At 41.3% G+C, this 21,382-nt stretch overlaps 1 protein-coding gene across 3 annotated transcripts in view; it reads right to left on the reverse strand.

Moving 5' to 3' along the window:
- The window catches only part of tnksa (tankyrase, TRF1-interacting ankyrin-related ADP-ribose polymerase a), an 81,855-nt gene extending 62,574 nt beyond the window's left edge, over window positions 1–19,281 (reverse strand). For all 3 annotated transcript variants that reach the window (XR_005709692.1, XM_040157503.1, XM_040157504.1), the window contains exons 1-4: window positions 18,699–19,281; window positions 17,400–17,515; window positions 16,038–16,146; window positions 10,738–10,833 (exon numbers count right to left, since the gene is read on the reverse strand). Coding sequence is in view for 2 of the 3 variants with exons in the window: in XM_040157503.1 (XP_040013437.1) it covers window positions 10,738–10,833; window positions 16,038–16,146; window positions 17,400–17,515; window positions 18,699–19,257 (880 nt within the window). In the remaining variant the exon portion in view is untranslated. The remainder of the gene's footprint in view (window positions 1–10,737; window positions 10,834–16,037; window positions 16,147–17,399; window positions 17,516–18,698) is intronic.
- Between the last annotated feature and the right edge of the window lie 2,101 nt (window positions 19,282–21,382).

The following is a 21,382-nucleotide window of genomic DNA, read 5'->3' on the forward strand; positions in this document are numbered from 1 at the left end:
AAAACTTTTGGCACTACTTTGGCTCGCGAGTAACAGCCTATCAACACTGAAGGATACTGTGCCACAGAAGGGCACAGAGGACCGCATTTGCAGACTGGAGCAGCAGCGGTGAGTGAGTGGAGCTGTCTTTCAGAAGTAAGGCAGCAGATATAGCAATAAACATACCAATCGTCTACTTGTTTTATTTCGGTAATGAAAATTATGCAACTGGAGGTTATTTTAGCTACCATAATGTGAATGTAATATTACTAGCCCATATGAGTCGGTGTTTTTAAATGTTATAGGTAGCCAATGGTCATAATAACATAAACTAATGTTGAGTCTCGTAGAGCTGACTTGAATGCGATAGCGAAGTTCATTTATTGACATGAAGCATAATCGTGCGTCAAACATAGGTCAGCCAGCATATACCCCCCCCCCCACACACACACCCCCATTATAGAGGGATGGACTAAAGAAAAGGTCTAAAAGTGCAGTATGGGAGTATTACACTCAACCAAAACCTGGGAAGGCAGTCCTCAATACATACAGCTATTTTGTTTATTTGTTTATGTTTTTATTCAAATTTTCAGTTCACTTTATAAGAAATGCTGCTGGGAGCTCCCTGCAGTCTTTGTTTTAAGATCATGTTGAAAAGTTCTCTTTTAGTTAAACATATGCTTAAAGGCATTTCAACAAAGTTTTGTGTTGGAGTTTGTGTTAGTCTAAATTTTGACACCAAGATTTTCATTTTTACTGCAAATTTATATTGGATCCTGATATCGGTTATCGGTCTACTTGATTACTAATAATCATTATCTTGAAAGAACCATATTGGCCGACCCCTATGCAAAATGTTCACAAAGGGACACAAAGGAATGCAAAAGGACTACAAAAATGTTTGAAACAACTACAAAGAGACACAGAGCAACAACAAAGAGATACAAAATGATTACAAAAAGACACGAAAGCACTAAGTGATGAAAAAGAAGTAGAGATACAAAATGACCACAAAACGACAAAAAACTTTGACAAATAGAAGCAAAAACATCTACAAAGAGATGCAAAATGAAAACAGAGCAATATAAAACAACTGCAAATGACTTAGCAATGTTTATTTTGTTTCTCTTTTCAGCGTTAGGTGTCTTGCTTCAGTGTAGAAAGGATGGAGGTCCTGGGCACCGATTATGAGCCAACGGGCCCCTGGGAACAGATATGTGTCCAGGGGCCTGTTGTCTCATAATCAGTAAGACAAATGCTTTCTTTATGCAATTCAGGAAATTGATTAGCATCTCATGCTGAAAATGTTCAAATGTGCTTTGCAGAATTCATAAGATGAGGCAATTGATTTTTGTGGAGCAACTGGGTCATTGCTTCAGTAAAAGCAATAGGATTCACTGAGGAAAGATAATGGGGAAAAAACGGGTATATACAGTATAACTCACATTTATCAATTTATTAACAGCAGCCACATAGAAATGTTCTTCATCTATTCTCAGCTGCTTCTATGGATTTAAGCATAGTTTTTTTTTTAAGAAAAACCTTCCCCAACTTCACTCCACTATCCTGTGGTCCATTGTTTGGACCAACGGGGGAACCCTGGAACTTTACTTACCTGTCTACCAGCAGCAGCCTGCTAAAAAGCCGCACAGATATTGCCTTGGACTTTCTGACCCATACTGAGCATGTGTTTGTGGACGCATCAAAGAAAATAAAAAGAGAGAAAAAGGATCAAAGGCTATAGTGGCTCTAGAGGTGGCCTAATTTAAAGTCTATTCCTTCAGATCAGATTGATTTAAACAGCAAAAAGTTGAAGACTTGTTTTGTCAATACCAATTGAGATATCCCACCTGCTGCACAAGGGACTCATACTGATACTCAAATTGGCATTTACCTGCATTGCTGTGACAATAAGCAAGACAGTTGTCAGGGGTTTTCTTTTTTCAGCTTGAATGAGCGGCATTAGCGTGAACGACAACGAGACACAACATTGGAAACTATGTCCAGATGCCCACTAGTCAACACTTCTGTCCGATTACCTGCAGTAGTTTCCTTCAAGTTACAATTCAGCTCATTCCACCATATATGTGAACTCCTACTATGAAAACATAAACAATGTTTGATAATGCACATCCCAGAAAAGGTCAAGAGTACAGAAGGGCAATTAAGAGATGGTCGTCTAATGGCTTTATATCAAAGGGGCAACATTGCTTTTTAATGACACAGATAATTTGCAGAGTATGACTCCTCATACTGGATGCCAAATTGGCTATCCGTCCGCCTGGTGAACACTTAACCTAAAGCTAAAAGCAACGCGACACGTAAATGATGACGATTTGTTTTTACAAACAACAAGACCTAATGTTACTCTGTTTGCATGTGTCATTTCAATGCTGCTTGGAGCTCATGCTGGTATCAAATATGAAACGGCCTTAATTTGCTGGAACAAATGTTAACACTCCTGTAGAATAATTAAGTGTTCGTAGGCCGGAGAGGCAGAATTTGTGTGCAAAGCTGTGAGTAAGAGTTAAAACAAGAGGCCAAAGGAATTAAGCAAGTGTGTGTGTGTGTGTGTGTGTGTGTGTGTGTGTGTGTGTGTGTGTGTGTGTGTGTGTGTGTGTGTGGACTGAGGTCCAGAGTAGAGAATTGATCTCTCTGAGGCTCAGAAGCAGTCTAGTCTGTGAATACCAATCAGAGGTAATTAATAGCCGCTAATAGACTCTGTTTCTCACTCTCCATGCTCTCGTCTCTCTCTCATCTCTATTTATTCCTTCCAGCCATATGCAGGGATAATGTATACAGGGATGAATAATCATTCTTTTCTTTTCTTCTTTATTAACTGTCCTCAGCTATAGGCTTTCACAAAGACTTCTCGACCTTCCATATCTAAAGTAGGTTTACAGCAAGTACACAATGTGAGGTGCTTTGAAGACAAACAACCAAAGAGCCAGAACCATCTTATTCTTCTTATATTCTTCTGTTTAATGATCAGCTGATAGAGATTCAACACTCTACATGCTGCGTCATACACATCTGCACTCCATTTAAGTGGGTTTCCTTACCCTTGTCTCATACCTCACTCCAAAGACCCAGTCAAAGCAGCACAGAAACGCAGCCTTCTTTTATTTGAAATTTTGGAGGACACAAAAGGAACATCATTTGCAGCAAAACCATTGACAAGCCACTTTTTTGTTGGCGTATTCAGGCTTAAATATATAGTGTGACAACAGTAACAATTTATATACAGTAAAAAATTATTTATCAAACAAAAATGCGAAAACATTTGCTCACTGCAGTTTCTCAGATGTGAGAATTTGCTGAATTTCTCTGTTTTATATCATTGTAAATAAATTATCTTTGGATTTCAAACTCCTGTTCAAAGACAACAAAGAATTTGAAGATGTGAACAGACAGATTATTAATTTATGATTATTAGCTGCAGCCTTAACTGTATTCACCAGACGTTAGTATTCCCATCAGTCTCAGCTGTACTCTGACTTTGGTGCTAACTAGAAAATTTTAGCGTGCTAACACTAACGACTAAGCTAATGCTAACATGCTAAACTAAGACAAACATCCTGCGTGATCCTGATGTCTGCTTCCATTTTCCATGCTATGTTCTATGTTTCTTATAATAAAGTTGTTAATACTTTGAACAGCACTTTCAATCTCAACAAAATAAGTGACTTCTCACCTTTGTGCAACAAGCGTACTGTTTGTCACACCCTCCTCCCCCTCAATGGCTCAGAGTTCAAACCCACACACCTGTCACTCATTCTGTCATCTAGCCTGAGGCCGAAGTAACAGCATCTACAGTATAAAGCCTCTTCTTCTTCTCCTACAGGTATTTTTCTTAAAAAGAATCAATACTTTTTTTTTTATATAGAAAAGTCTTAACACACTTTGTTTCCTTTTTTCAGACATAACACAAACATACTTTACGAGAGCTTAACACCAGGGATGCAAAAAATAAATAAATAAAATCAAATAAAATATCATCGATGAGAGCTTAAAACCGGAGAAAATTGAAATGGTCTCAGAGAGATTACCACATAAGTTACCTCCAACAGAGACGTTACATAGAGCTTATGTTTCACCAGTCTGAGTATTAAGATCTTACTAACAAGTATTTAGCTGAAATCTACTGCCTTAGTCCTGAAGATTACTTGACAATAATTTAGCAGTGATGTTTATCAACAACCTTGACTTAGCAAAACAAAATGCAACTAGCAGTTTTTCAGGGTTACCTGAGGTCTGTGATGCATCAAAAGCTCATCTTTGTGTCCTTCACAGACTGATATAACGCTAGAATTATGTTACTGTTAGAGATTTAAAGAGGTTGGGGCAGAGTGAGACATTTCAAGTGAGGAGCGGAGAGAGAATAGATGACAAATGTCAGAGGGGAAAAGATGGAGACTCTGGATGGTACAGAGCCTGGGATGGGTGAGAGACAGCAGGGGACAAGGGGACAAACAGTCTAGATGACGTGTCAAAGGGAAGGAGAGCGACACAGACACTGGTGTAAGGATGAGGGGTGGACAGTGTACATGCTGTACTTGCAAGCTCATTAAACAACGCCGTAATTGATGAGTGAAGAAAGTAGGCGATGGAGGGATGAGGGGAGAAGAAAGAGTCGTCAAGGGCAGACACAACTTGATGAAAGTGTCCTAATCACTGCTTTCCAGCCAGAGGAAGATCAATCATCAACGACAGGAGAGACGGATGTAGAGAAAAGGGGATCCTTTTGTTTTCTTAGTTAGCTCTTCTGGAGCTTTTCACATCATTACTGCGTGTTTCTCTAAATTACTTATCAGGAGTCTGCTAAAGGGATACTTCAGGGTTTTTGAGAACACTCACACGTTAGGAAACTTGGAAAAACCCGTGTTGGCTGTTGGGTCAACGTGGATTATTAAGGGACCACAACTACGCTAATAACTGGGGATTTGGAGATTCAACTGGTTCAGTACAAAGGACGGAGAGGACATCTGTCTCTTGGGTATTTGCTTGTGAATAATTGTCTGATTTGAATTCTAAAATGTCTTAAATACAACAGATTTTGAGTGTAGACTGTAGCTTAGCTTAAGTTAGCATTAACCTATTTAAAAGTTGGTATAAATGTGTATTAGATTTGGTCTGTTTGGTCAACAGATCAGAGATACACCAGTGAACTGCGCGGCAAATGCATCAAGGTATGACGTGCGTTTTCTAGTGGCTTTCAAGAGGTGATCTAAAGCAGCTGAGATCAAAACACCAGTCGGGTTTGCTGATATGAAAGCTTCACATATTCCCAACCAAACAAACACGACTCCGTCCAAAGTTAGTTTAAGTAATTTGGTAACGGCATTTCAAAGGTGTCTTGTTTCATTATCTCAATGCATTTCTAGCTGAAAAGAGAGGCTGGGGTGAGAGACAGCGCATGAAGCAAACGTTCAAATATTGAGTTGTTACATAACATTCCTACATTTATTAGCAGAGTGAATGTGGATGGTAAAATGTAAGAGAAAGTTAAGATACACTACATTTAAAGCCAAACCATGTAACTTTTAAAAGACAAAATATCACAGTCTTCCGCTGACAAATGAAAATTTGAATTCATAATTAATAAAAGACACCTTGCTCAAGTAAATTCGCTAAGGAGTTCTGCTGATACAGTCGTACTTGGTCTGGTATGAAAAGTTGCTTATGGTTGCTGATGTTACTGAAATATTTAGATAGATATTGATGTGAAACTGACATTACTGAGTCAGTCTACTGACTTAATGACTCTCCTTTACCCTTGCGACTGTGACCCTACGTTTCAGCATTCACTATTATCCTGTTATCTGTCACTTGTGGCCACAGTGGCCACTGCTCAGCAAAGGTTACATCCCTCCCTTTAAGTCCACCGTGTCAAAGGAATTCTGTGAAATAATACATACATGGCGTGTCGTGCATAATTGATTATGAAGGCTACCCAAAATGTAGATTTTCATTCAGTTTGTGATAGACAGCAGTGCCTCGATGTTGTACTGAAAATTAATTTGCTTGATCACAAATGCAAATTTGTCCGGCATTCCTGAGCCGTTGACGCAGGACTATAAATCAAGTCTAAAGACACCAGCCTTGCTCCAACATCTGATAAACGTTGTGTACTGCAGGGCGTCCAAATTTAGCCCTTGGAGCCACTGACCATTTAGTAATAGGCTAATCTCATAGTAAATCTGTCCGTGCCCTCCTTTTTAACCTGATAAGGAACAATATAATTAACTTGCCACTCGCTACACTTTTACACTACAAGGCACAATGGAGAGTTTTACCTCCTGCATTTTTTTAGCTTTTAAGAACATATATGCATATCAGACTTAAGTGCTTTTTTTTGTGTGTGTGACTGATACTAAAAAGGCAGAGTCTGACAGGTAATACTATACATATGACTTTGGATGGGCTATGAAAGATGAATCCTATCATCTTGCCCAATGCAAAAGCATAATATGTCTGAAAACACACTCAACCAATAATGCTATACGCATATAGCATCCATCCTTACTAGCTCATTGTACTTCGCATACAATGTAGAGTAGCACACTGCTCAGGCTTTTGTCATCAAATTCACTGTGGGAAGTGCAGTTGTGCATGTGAGTCTGCCCCCTGGTGTGGTGAGACTAGTGGTGTCTCATGTTTGCGATAGAGGAGAGCAACAGTATGCAGGATTCCCTGGTTGTGTGTGTAAAGAGGCACATCTGGGAATCACCTGAGTAACCTGAGTACGGTGCGTACAGTAAACTGAACAAAAAAAGACAATCAACACCACTCTGCCCTGTACTCACATATACAGTATTTTAGCCATGATCAGGAAAACAAACTGTATGATGAGCAACCTCACAAAACACTAAAACAAGCAAAACTCATATATGGAATCAGTGCGATGTGTGCTCGAGGTGGGTTAAAAAAAAAAAAAAAGGTTCTCTGGCTTTCCTCATCACATCCCCAGCTAACAGGGAACAGAGTCATTTCTGAGAGCAGTTTGTTGGATGTGGTAGAGCAGTAGAGCTAATTTATGGGTCAATATAAACTTCCATCACCACAGACTGAAGCTGAAAGCTGTGCTGGCCTGCGGCAGAGATGAGGAATAGAGCACAACCTCTACATCATAGACACAGAACATATAGGACAGGGAGGAAAAGGCTCACGCAGTGTGACAGTGTAGAACAGTATGCGGAGGCTACAAATATACACACATACTTAATTATATATGCTCACATTTGCACTCTTGAAAGATTTTCCTGGAAAGAGAATTTAAAGGCCTTGCTCAAATTCTATGCCACCTTCAACAAAATCTCACCGAACAGGCAATAATAAAACGGTCACTGGCACTGCAGTAACTGCATCTCTGACAACAGTGATCACAACGGTGGAATCAATGCAGGGTGGCACTAGGTGAACAGACAATGTAACAGGACGATGGTTTAGGTAATTAGTGCCATTAAAAGCATAATTCATGTTACCGACAACATGCGGTGAGTTTGTCAGATCGGAACCACAGAATACGGAACAACCACTGCAGGAAAAAGGGACCGCTGATGGAGTGGAGAGTCAGAGTGCCAGTATTACGGATCAACTAGTTTCCCTGTTAACCATTCATTTTCACCTGAATGCATCAGTGGGTGCCCGTGGGAACAGCAGATGCTGAAAAAAAAAAGGGACAGAACCTTGTGCTGTTCTTATAAATGTCTTACTGTTTTCTTTTTCATTAAAATTTCAAAACACACCTATCCTCAATCTGTATTTATGGTTTTGCGACCTCCTAATCCGTCTTCTACACATTTCAGTGGAGGGAGGGTTTGGGGGAGGGGTATTTAGTTGGTTCCAATCTAAAACCTCACTGATAGATGCCACTGAATCCTACACACTGGTCCTTTAACGTATCACATAAGTGGAACAGAACCATAATTAATGTTATTAAATACACTTGTTCTCTCTCTACTATGACAAGTTACAGCCCCTATTTTATGTAAATTAAAACACATTTTAAGACCATATCACTTCTTACTATTATACAGGTATGAGATTCATAAGAGCAGGCCTCTGTTTAAAATTTATTTCCATTTTAAAAAATAAATCACAGTTCAGGGTCACTGGTGAGGTGCAACATCAGTCTCTCTTTGAGCCAGGGAAACCCTTTCTCATAAATAAATGTAATGCGTGCTGCACACTAAAACTGATTTCAGTGGGTTCTCATAGGTTTAAACACAAAAGTATGCCAAATAAGCTATTAGCAGTTCCTGTTTGCAATGTACAGACAATTATCACTGGATTACTTTGATACAGAAGAAAACTTATAAATGTGAGTTATAACGAGCTTTTTTGTATGATATCTAAGTGGATTTATGGACTTTTATCCAGGATGGACATTAGCAATAATAATATTCTCAGAAGGTTCAAGTCACACTGAGTCTAAAAGTATATGTGTCATGTCGGTGTTTTCAGATTTGACTGAGTTACGACTCAGAGAAGAAGTGGCTCATTTACCTCGACTGTGTCCATGAGCTGTGTGTCAAAGCCTCTGCTGCTGCTACAACTCCTGACTAAACGGGCCAAATCACCAGGCAAAACTACAATAACTACATCCCCATAGTTTCAAAAACACCTCACGCAGTAACTTTGTCTTAATATCTCCCTCCGCAACCCCACCCTACCCCGTCCTGCGCCACCCCACCCCCGTCATGACCTCTGCTGGTGTGCCCTGTCAATTAAAAAAACAACAGAGCTGCACTGAGTATACATCAAATTGTAAGCAGCACTGTATTTGAGGCTGTCTCAGTCAGTTTGTTGTTTACGCTGTTGGCCGCCTTGAGTCATTACATACTATATATTGTACAAAAACACATACACATTTGATTAAAAGTGCAATGTTTGATTTTTCTACCACCTTAAGACTGAGAACAATTAAATTACTCTTTTGCTAAATCTTTTAGTTTCTTCCATGACTACTCCATTGTAAAACTTTTATCGTGGCTGATACTGAGATGGGATGAAGGGCCACTGCAACGCATGCGGCGATGTTCAATAATCCTGGCGCCGAACAACCTCATTTCAATTCCAGCTGGCAAGCCCAATAATTTTTCAAAAGGTGGCTGTGGTGAAATTCCCCTTCATGTTTGACATTGCAAAGCTCTTCGCTGTGGTATCTCAAGGTATATCTCATTTACCACAGAGGCCAAACAAGGGGAATTGATGATGTAACCCAGTGTAAACACAGATGTGGTGCTGCAAAAACTGATTTAGAGCCAGCATCGATACCCGGAGAGAGAAAGTGAGACAGTGAACACAGAAAGAGAGATATTGGAATTTAAAATTCTCTTTAGTCACCCATTACTGCAAACAAAAACAAGACTAATTTAGTTCAATGAGAACTATGTCTTTCACCCTCTCCCAACTGAACGGAAAGGAATCACAACTCATCAGCCAGGACATACAGATGCGATATATCACGAAGAAGTTCATCAACAGAGTGAAGATGAAAAAGCACCAATTTGCAAAAAAGATCAGTCTGAAAACCTGCAAAAAAGTTTCTCTGTACGTTCAGCTGTCTAATTAAGGAGAAACTCCAAAAAATATACTAAAAATAATTTATTTAAAAGACATATATTTTTAATTAGCTCTTCATTTAAAGGCCGTAACTGTATCCCAGTGGTCTCCCTGCCAATGAATAGGTATAATGAGTCCTGCTGCCTTTAAGAGATCATAACACTGAAAGAACCAGTAAATTAGTCCGACTTTCATTACAAAATTTTAGCGTCCCATGTTGGCCAAAAAGGGAGAAATCAATAAGCTTTGAATGCAAGTAGATTTCAATGACTTAAGTCTACAAGTACCAGTACTGGCCTTCAAAAGCCCATATCAGTTAAACCCAAGTGGGACAGTGATGATTATGATGATGATGATGATGATGATGATGATGATGATAAAAGGGTTTCCCTGACTCTCATGAGGCCATAGTAGTACTTAAAGGATGAGGTGGGAGAAACTGCATTTAAAAATACAGTTTTTTCCAATTTGTCATTGTTTGCAGTATTGTGCTGTATTACAGAAATCACTGCTTAGTAAAGGTCTGCTGTGTCATTGTTTTGGTTATTCCTCTATTTGTCAGCAGGACATGAAAGCACAAGAAGGTAGGAGGAATAAAAAGAAGCAAGGAAAGAAAATAAAGGCAATTAAATCAAAATCCAACACAGAGAGCTAGTTTTTTGAGTAGCTGATCATTGAGACAGCTTCAGCCAGCGGAGGAGTCAAAGGAAAAAGAAAGAGAACAGAAAAGAAAGTGGAGATACAACCACTTCTGACCGCTGATTACAGCCTTGGAGAGACGCAGAGAGCAGAACAAAGAAAATGTGGTGTAGTGACCAAGTGTGTATAGCCTTGGAAAAGAAAACCAAATAACAAGCATGGCGAGCACATGAGCAGCACAGCCTTGTAATATGAGACGGTGATAGGCGCACAGAAAAAAAAGGTGAAAAGGTGCATGCAGCCTTCGACAAAATGATGAAGTGAAGGTTGGTTTGAAAGTTGTGGACATTAATGTGGACAGGAGTGGAAATGTGCAGCCTTAGAGGAAAAGACAGAAGGAGAAAAAAAGCGAACAAGAAACTGAGAGCATGAGATATATAAACACACACAACCAATCTGCAACAGCATACTGGCCATTGTAAGTAAGACAGAAAGAAACAGACATACGGAAATGTGTGTGCAGCGTTTGACAGACACAGGCAGGAAACTCACCTGTGAGCACGGCCTTGGCGGAGGGTTCAGCCAGGTCCAGGGCGGACTTGCCGTCGGTGTTGCGGATGTTGGGGTCGGCTCCATGCTGCAGTAACACTGTACAACAACAGGGCAGACACAGACAGTAGCTGAGCTCCTGGACTGACATACAAACTCCCTGACACACACCTCCTCCTGCTCCTCCTGCTCCTCCTCCTGCTGCTGCTACTGAACCACATCCTGCTCCATAAACTGCTATTCCTGGACCTTTTTCTCCTGCTTGCTCCTCTGCTGTCCCCCCTGTCCCTCTTCCTCTGGTTCTGACTCCTGGCAGCCCTTCTGCTTGTCCTGCTTCACATTTCTCTCCTCCTCCTCCAGCTGCTCCTCCTCTGTTGCTAGCGCTGCTCCCTCGGCTGCCCCTGGCTGCCCCTGCCCTCTGAGCCATGCTGCTGATGTAAACAGACATGTCACAACAAGAGCAGCGACAAGCTAAGCTAGAACACACCGCCAGAGAGACAGAGGACCTTACAAAGGGGCTACGTGAGCAGCTACAAAACACATTACACTTCCATGGATGAGGGAGAGAAGGCTGTGGTTGAGCTGAGAAAGTAAATAAAAATGAGTGAGGCAGGGAGAGAGGAGCAGCTACAGCTAATCCAGGTAGCAGCAGGAGCAGCAGCAGCAGCAGCAGCAGCAGCAGCGGCGGCAACGAGGCGGGCGGGCAGTGTGAGTGGAGAGACTCTCGCCTCTCCAACTGACTGAGCGATGCAGCGGAGAGCAAGATGAGTGAGGAGAGGAGGGGAGAAAAATGGGATGGTGGGGTTGGTTGTTTTTATGGTGGGGGGGGGGCTGAAAGAGAGTCAGAGAGGATGGGAGAGGTAGAGGACGAAAAGAGGGTTGGGAAAGCAAAACAAAACCAGCCTGTTGGTTTTTGTGAAAGAGAGACAGAGAGAGAGAGAGAGAGCTGAGAATAGTCAACAGAGAGGAGAGGAGAAATGAAAGAAAAGAATGGAAGAGAAGAGAAAAGAAGAGAAGAGAAGAGAGGAGAGGAGAAGAGAAAAGAGAAGTGATGAGAAGAGAAGGGACAGGAAGGAGAGGAAAGGAGATGATAGATGATAAGGAGGAAAAGGAAGGAAAGGAGATACGAGGAGAAGGTAGGTAAGGAGAGGAAACAAAACAAGAAAAGAAACAAGAGGAGAGGAGAAAAGGAAAGGGGAAGAGAGAAAAAGAAAGAAGAGAGGAGAGGGGAGGAGGGGAAAGGAAAGAAAGGAGAGGAGAGAAGGGAGGAGAAGAGAAGACAGTCATGCTACCACCAAACAGGTATAAGCTCAATTACAAATTCTGCCTGTACTCATTTTTTTTATTTTTTTTGTAAATAAGCTCTTCTGAGGGCACTAATGTCACTATTCTCCCTGCCTTCCTCACCTCTCTCACTTCCCACGACTGTGATTGCTGAGCAGTTCCCGTTGCACATGCCCTTTGACTTGTGTACACTTCAAACTACCCTGCTGAAACCCAGCAGAGAGGAAGAGCAGAAACCCAGGCATCTGTGCACTGCTGTGTGTACGTATGTGCATGTGTGTGTGTCTCTGCCAGCACTGACTCAGACATTAGTCACCTAGTCACCCCTCAACAGAAATATCATTTAGCTCTGCACCAATCCCCCCCCCCACACACAAACACACACACACACAAATACACAGATAATGATATCCAGCAGTGAAAGAATAAGTACTGACGTACAGAGAAAATGACAGTCTGATGCACCACAAACTTATGTATACACAATTTGAAATAGTTCACAAATCTTGCAATCCAGTGTGACTGACTTTGTCTGATTTATTTGCAATGGTCAACTTCCAATTTTGTGATTTCCGTTTTGTCTCTAATGGACATGGCTTCTCTGTAATACAGACAAGAGCCCTCTCTGAACAACCCTAAATCCCCTTTTGGACAGGATTAGTTTTCAGGACAATGTCAGATTTGCGACAGTTGTCTTATGACTATCAGCAATGTCTACGACCAGCCAGTAAATAACTTATTAAAATTCGGATGAAAGCAAAGATATCTCAAAGATTTTTCTCAGCCTGTCTCATCCGGAAAAGGGAAAAGGGGGAAAACCCTTAAATGATCACATCATGGGTACAAAGTCCTGCTGACGAATAAAAGCAGCAGACAACAGGAGTCAGGCAGCAGGCAGGTGCAATGTTGGCAGTCTTAACGCTTCCTGCGTCTGCTTCACAGCTGTGGCAGGGACTGAGTGTGGTTTTTAGTTGATCTAAATTTACATTGGGTTATTTTTTGGTGGCATTCTGCGCGTGTTAGCATTCGGACAAAGAGCTGTAGGCGCTGGCTTGGCAAAAGTCAAGCCTCCACCTTACAGGATAAAAACTGAGGAGAGCTACAGAGCATTTGCCTTTGCTTGGTTTGTAACAACACTGTCTGAATTTTAATGGCAAAAAATACACAAAACTAATGACGTAAAACTGGTGTTTATATGCCATCTGGTGTACAAACTATTGGTCTGTTAATCGTTTATTCATAAGTCATATTTACAGAAGAAATGCCAAATATTTCCTGCCTCCCGCTCAAATGTAAGATTGGCACTACCCTGTATAATTGAATTTTTAAATTCTTTCAATCGACCAAAAAAAGCAATTTATAGATTTCAGTTTGGGCTTATGGAAATGGTCATATTGAAAAACCAGCAAGATTACACTGAGGACAACTGAGGACACAGTTAAACTGCGTATTGAACTGCAATTTATGGAGGCGGTCATTTAGGGCAGCCATACGAGCCAATCATTTGGCTGCATTAGGATTTTCAAGATCTTCTTATCCCAAGTTTTTTTGACGAGATTTTCTCCAGACCTTGAGCTCTAAGAGATGCAGGTCTGGTAATGAGAGATTCAGTTTTTTACTCAAGTTGTCCGAAAGCTAGAGAAGAGGGCAGAGCGTCCATCACGCGGAGCTGCAATTACAGTCGAATCAGATTTGATCTGACTCTCATTCAGCGGCCAAATCTCCAACCTGGCAGGATGACAGCCTACCCCAAACTCTGTCCAATAAACAAGCCACTTGGGGTCGTGTGACATTTGTTTACATGCGTTGGTTCGCTTGCAACTGTGCAGTTAGTAAAACCAAACATGAAAATGCAACAAAGTTAGTTTTTCTTCTCTGGTTCACCCCAAAACAAACTTAAGTTGTGATGAAACCTTTAATGCTGTCTGAGTGGTTTAACTTTGCTCAAAATGTCCCGGCACTGGACATGTCAGACATCTGTTAAAAAGCTTTATGGACTGCGTATGCAGACTACAGCTGAGCACGGATTTTCAGCACTCAAAGCAAATCATCATGTCAGTTCCCTGGTAAAATCTAAATGCACTGCGCACTTGATTCATGAAGGCCTTGTACAAAATAGATGTTCAAGAAATTATATTAATTATGAACAGTATTTTTTTGTATTAAAAGTAAAAGTTACGATTTTTCATAATCGTAACTTTTCCTACATCCTAGGAAGCTCATTTAAGTACACTATGAAAAGGAAGCTTGCGACTCACAAAACTTGCCTAAGATATTTAATCTGTAAAGGCGGACATTAAGCCGGCTTTATGTTTTGTCAGTTTTCTTAAAGTAATCCCGAGAAATGTCCCCTTGTCGCTGCAGTCAAGGACACTCACATTCAGCACTTGAGAAAATGATAAGTGGAAAAGCATATTGAAGTTTCCCTTTGTACCAGGCGGCAGCAAGAGAAGTATGTGTGACTTGAGGATGGGAGGAGTGAAGGTTTCAGCTTTTAAATCATCCCACAAATTGGTAATGTGACGTGAAATAATTTACCTTTTGAACCGGTGGAACGTATTTATCATCCTCTTGCTTCACAAAATGTATTTTTCTGAAAGTGGAAGTGCTCCGACATGACAGCACTCAGACATGCTCAATACTGGGCCAATCAGAACGGTGTATAACAACAGTTTCTGTTGTCTGTGTCCTTCAGCATAACATTACTGTAGTGCACCACTAAATTAAGTGTGGGCTCAAAACAATTAGTGGATTGTTTGGACAAATGCTGGCAGCGGACGCGTCCTCTGCATGACCTGCTCCTTCCAAAACCTGGTCATGGTAACTCCAAGACAATGGGCTTCATGCAGGAACATTTTTGAATTCTTATCCCTAAATCTCCCCTTTTTATGGGAGGTTTGCTCGTAAGAGTGTTCAAAGTCAGATTCACCAAACTTTCTTAACTGATGAAAGCCCCTAAATAAATGCCCAGTTCCACCTTGTATGTGGGCACCTTTCATTCATGAAAATTATTAAAGAGAAAAACTTAAAACAGTGCAGCTTCAAGTAGGCAATCAGCAGATGAAAAGGTGACAAGTTTAGTATAAGTTTAGTGTCAGTGGTGGCATTAGAGGACCTGAAACGATTAAAAAAAATGGTAATACAGCTGCCAACGATGTGTCATCAGATCAGCACTGTACTGTGACAGAAATAAAGAGGTCTGACATGACGTTAGATGCTAAAAGATGTCTTTCTAAGGCAAAGCGTTCCATGACTTTGATGGGTGGCAGTCAAGGGGACGTGACATTTACACAAATGGACGAGAGAATAATCATTCATAATTATTGATAAATCCATAACCGCACCGAGCCTTGACAACAGGATGAAGTTGGCCCACAGCGATCATCAGAGCTCCCAAAATCCCCCCTTCTGCTATGCAGTCATTTAGGCTCCAGACATTCTGCAGCAGGTACTGTAGAAATAAAAAATGCCTGACACTATTTTTCAGCCTTGTTGCTCTCAGCACTCAAAGCAAGGTGATGGCTATCATTGCAGTCTTTTATTATTACTATTCATATCGAGCAATGCTTTTCCCTGAAAATCATAAAGATTATCCTACAACTGAGTAATCAGACGTTTTTCACGCGGAGGGGCATTTTGTCTACTTCCCATTTTCCCCAGGGATCAGTTACACAGCCTCTCTCTATTCTTCAGTTCCCATTTAAAGAGTAACTGCTGCTGCAGATGTTCTCTCTGAGCTGAGCTTGTGGTGTTGGTTCACTTTTTTAAATCAAAACTACGTTGGTGGGAACTCATATATCGTAGGACAAAGAAATCAATGCTCTTTTCTCCCCTGTGTGGGATTAGGAATAAGCAATAACACAATAATTGCAATTTACAGGTTTGCTGCTTTATACTTAATGGAAAATGATAGCGTACACGCTGTGGGTGGTTTATTATCGTTTCTAAAATTACTATGTGATTATACAGAACTCCGGGTTGCGACTTTGGAGGGGGTCAGGGACGGAGGCTTTACTTACCTATACAGACATCTATCTTGCCCTTGATGGCCGCTTCATGTAGTGGGGTGTAGTTCCAGTTGTCTCGAGCATTGGGGTCGGCCCCCTGACACAGCAACAAGGACACCACCTGACAAAAACACACACACACACACAACATCTGCATTTACTCTTTATTTGGCACAAAAAAAAAGAAAGCATCAAACCTCAGACGCTTCTTTTCCACTAGGTGTTTTTTCCTCCTACCCAGGCTGGTAAACCTTAATCAAGCAATAAAGAGTTACACTGAGCCATGTTGTGAAGCCTCTTGGTTTAGCTAACACTAGAGGAAGTTCCGCTAACACTAATTTGAACTGTTTGGATGCCAGTGCTGATATTTTGGTATGGAGCTGATACCAAAATGATTTTTTTTTTTTCATTATTTTAGATTGAGGAACATAAACCTTCTTCGTCTACAAAACCCATTTTTTACCTCACAAAATAATCCTGGCAATGCTTTAGTTTTCAACGTTGCCTTAACAAAAGCAGCAATATATATATTTTGGTCCCATACAGTCCCTATTTAAAGAGAGGCATATCTGATTAAAGTATACAAGACTAAGAATCATTCCAAGCATTCAGTGCAAACTTTAAATACTTAAGGCGCTAGACACTATTCACTCGGTACTCAAAAAGTATTGATGTTCAATGCCCTGCCCCTCCACAACAATGCAGCACAGTCTGTAAACCAATACCACGCCAATGTGCACGATAACCTCAAACTCCATCTTACCGTCACTCATGAAAAGACATGCCCAGATACCTAGATGCTCCTCTACTTCAGGCAGCAACTCATTCCCAACTTGAGGGTTTTAATTGTCCATCTTCCAGCAGAGACTTCCCGCAGTCGGAGACCCAGGCCCCTACGCCTGACTTTACACTACCACCCACTACACTTGTGGTTAAAGTGTTCGAATCGTACCATAAAAATGGCTGCATTAGCAGAGCAAGTGCTCTCCAACAAAGCTCTGAAAGCCTCTAAAACATCTGAAACTGTAAACGCCAGATTGATCGGTGTGGTTAATGGTCAGGAGGACGAAAAAAACTTTAGCATATCTGTCGCAGATAATCCAAAACATGGGGGTTGACCAGAGTGTCATGGTAACAGTGAAAATGAACATTCAGGTCCCCTCATTGTGATCTCCAAGGCTGACACATTATAGATTACTGACAACCAGAGCAGATTTTGCATGTTTAGACAGTAGAATTTGTGCTTTCTCTAGGGCTTTGCCTGGATCACTACAGCGCAGTGGGAAAACGGTGACAAAGTAATCCATCCTGAGCACACGCACACGACAGAATCAACAAACAATCGCGCTGGCAAGTTGCCGCGTCGCGTCTCACCTCAGAGTGACCAAAGGAGCAGGCGTTGTGAAGCGCGATCAGACCCCCGTCGTCCCGGGCGTGCACATTAGCGCCCGTCTGAAGTAAGTGGTCCACCACGTCTTTCCGCCCAAAACCTGGGACAAGAGCAGGGAGAGCTGAATGTCGATAAAAGCAGCATATGAATTAAGAGGCCAGAAGGCTTAAATAACATTCAAAATAAGCTAGTTATTAATACTAACTATTATTACGGATTTTTATGCTGTTCTTTTCATGTCTTGTACTTTTACCTCTGTAATTTGATTCCTATTTCATGTCAAGAATCAATACTGAATTCTAATTTGTCTTTTGGGCTTTTTTTCTATTTGGAATGTGTGTTCACTTCTTTTGTAAAGCACTTGTAGCAGCTGTTTGGGAAAGAGCTGTACATGTGAAGCTTGTTATGTCTTCTCTACAAACGTGCCGTGGGACTCGTGAAAATCTGTTCTTGTTCAAGATGCGGAGGATTAGGAAGGCCTGAGATGTAAAACAGCTGTGCATGTTTTCCTTTTTTTTTTTTGTTTTTTTTTTTTTGTCTGCACAGATGAAAGAATTAAAAAACAGCCAAGTCTGAAACAGAGGAGGTGAAGAGAATACAAGCACTTTTAATAACCATGGACATTTTCCTTCTTTGATTCGATTCCTCCGCACATTTTGCTTGTGGCAAAAATGAATACAGTCCATTCTGATAGAAGAATACACTTGTGTTAAACCAAAGTTGATGTTTGAATATGACTTTGAATATGAGAGCCATGAAAAAGATCCTTTGTCTAAACTGTCGGAAATTACAAAACTAAAAGAAGCTAAATCGGTAGGTCTGCCTTGGCTCTAAACAAATCACAGCACAGTATCACCAAAGCGATGTCGTTACCTTGTCATTATTGAATTGATTTCATTGTATGGGTAGCATGTTTTAATTAACATTTAAACTTTAAATTTGGAGAGACAGACGGGAAATTGCCTTTGACAGCTGAAATAAACAGATATTTGCTTGAAATCATAGTGAGATGCTGTGATTATACATCAGATTATTTTGAAAACTAACTGAAAAAAGGGGGATTCTCTGTGTTGGTGCATTTCACATCTTTTCCGGGGATTTTGTCTGCCAATGTCATCTTGAAAACTTGTGGTAAAACACACAGCTGATGGCTCTGTCTGTGACTAGTGTTTGTTAGCTTCTTTCTGGTCAATCCCACCCCCTGAATGCAGCTCCCCAGCTGGACAAACAGTCTGAAAAGGAGACTTTAGTTTTATTTACAATGTGATTTTTGTTGTGGTTACCTGCAGCAAAGTGCAGAGGTGTCGATTTGCGTCCTGCCATGTCTTTGGCGTTCACGTTCACCGCATCCACGAGTTTCTTCACCCTTGAAACATCCCCGTTGCGACAGGCTTCGAACAGCTCCCTGAAAGCCCCGTTTGCGCCGCCGCCACCTCCAGCGCTGCTGCTGCTGCTGCTGCTGCCGCCGCTGCTGCTGCCGCCACTGCCCCGGTTACCACTGCCCGAGTCGGGCGTAGAGCCCGGGCTGGTCTCGCTACCCTCGGTGGTGGTGGTCGGGGAGCTAGCGCTGCTGCTAGTGCTGCAGCTGCTGCTGCTGGTGGTGGTGGTGGTGGTGGTGCTGTTGGTGAGGGCCAGGGCTGGAGAGGTGCTGGTGGGAGAGGCCGGGGTTTCCTCGCCGTCCGCCGCGCTCTCCATCGCGGCTCCGCGGGGAAGGGGGTTGGCATCATCGGCGTGCGCCGGCGGAGAGCCCGGGGGAGTGACGGGGATAGAGGAGCCGCGGGGCGGGGAGGACAGCAGGGAGCTCGGCTGATGCTGCTGAGAGGAGCGACGAGGCGTCGCCATTTTCACAACACAACAGTCCCCACTAGCAACAAAAACACTGCTGACAATTTCCTGCCAAGGGAAGCCAAACTTCCGCTCGGGTTTACGGGGATTACGTCTGATTGTGTAGCTCCGTTAAACTTTTCATAAAGCTCAACTCTGGGATCTCAGGACACCTTCATTAGTAATAGATTTCTTATGCAGGATTACAAACTAAATAAATAAAAACGTGGTCTCCCCTAATTTACACAAATGTATATTTCATATATGTATATAAAGCTTTTTTGTCATTGAAATGTTTATATTGCAAAACGTGTGTGTTTTTATTATTTTAAATTATTTTTCAGATTGAAGGATTTTTTTTTTGACGATCTGATCCGGACGAAGGGCTGAGAAAGGGAAAGAATATTGAAGTTAATACGTGAGGAATCGTTTTAGCCCAGTATGGTGTATTTGATCAGCTGACTGATCTCAGCCGGCCTGGCTGAGAACGGCATCGCCACCTAGTGGAGACAGTTGGTAACGACGTGGCTCCTGAAAACGCCGGGCCTTCTCCGGACAGAGTCCAGAAACTGTGACTGTCCCTGGTGATCCCAAGCTGATACGGCCAACACTTAAGACAAAGAATATATTGTATGTTGTAAAAATATATCATTGAAGGGAGGTACTTCATATATGAACATACAATACACTGTATGTGTGTTTTGGCTTGCATGGCAGAGGGTGGGGTACATTTCGGGTCCATTTTAGTAGAGGTTTTATACAAAATTATACAACAGGTACATGACAGACAAACTGTTTAGTAGAGTACAGACAATACGTGGCACTTAACTAGTGTATGATGTAATCACGTTTAAAAAATACATATGCAAATCAATCATTCTTATCCTTATGCAAATAAATAACATTTTACAATGATCAACAGCTAACTCAGCTGGTTTTAATGGTTGTCTAATGTAATAGAAATATTACATTATGTAATATTTATATAAAGTATATAATTTAATATAAGGCAATAAATGTATATTCTTTCAATTAATAAACTAGGAAAATGATTACAGAAACATGTGTTTGACTGTTTGACAAATGACTCCATCTTTTACACTCTACCACGCTAGTTTTGTCCAACTTTATTGTTCCTCCTCCGCTCCACCAAAGCTTCACCCCGTTGCCTAAATTTGGATTTTCCGGCTTCAGTAGGAATCCAAGCTGCAAATTTCTGTTCAGAAATCTAAGATCGCAGACTTATATGTCCACATGCATGTGGCAGGAAAATAGTCTGGACAGAACAACAGTTTTTTTTTTTTACAGAACAGACAAGCACACTCAAACTCACTGGCAAATGTTTATAAATTTGTGATTTACCAGAGCTGCGTGTTTTTGGACTGTAGAGGGAAACCTGAGCATGGGTCATAGCCAAAATCCTTCTGTGTGTGTCAAAGCCAAGTTCAGCATTCATTTATTTGTTTTCTTCATAAACTTGTTTAAACCCTGACAAAACATACAAGGCCGAGTGTTTCTGGATGAAATAGGTCTAGTCAATAGACATTTGGTATATTATTTCAGTCCCCGCTCCTCTTGGTGACTAGTAGCTCATTAACACTTTATCTACAACCACTGTTGCTATGCATAAACATGTCTTAGCTGTGCTCACACTAAATTATAACAATTTCTCAAAAAAGGGGCCAGTTCTAAACTTTGTTTGGTGTACAAAATGTATGCTCCCTCACTGGTTGATAATGAGGGTCACAATCTCTGCTTGAAGGCCTCGCTCGTTGGTCAGTAGAAGTCATCATAAATCCCATAATCTACCACAGGCACATTATGTTCATTTGCTGGTTTGGGACAGTAACAATGTCATTCATTTAACCTAAAATACATCTAGACCGTAGATGTAATGGTAGTAGTAGTGGTGGTTGTGATAGCAGCAACGCTGTGGTTGGAGTGGTGGTAATATCAGCACCAAAATGACAATGTAATGTGAAAATTCCCAATTTTCACAATTGATCCTCTGTGGTGCATATGTCTATGAACATCTGCCACAAGCGGATCCGCTTGTCACATGTGACAACAGCTACAGCAGTGATTCAGCTTGTAGAAGTGATACAAGAAGAGTGTGGCGTCAGGATGAGTATGCAAAGTTCTC

Source organism: Xiphias gladius, chromosome 20 (assembly GCF_016859285.1).
Source record: "Xiphias gladius isolate SHS-SW01 ecotype Sanya breed wild chromosome 20, ASM1685928v1, whole genome shotgun sequence".
NCBI lineage: Eukaryota > Metazoa > Chordata > Actinopteri > Istiophoriformes > Xiphiidae > Xiphias > Xiphias gladius.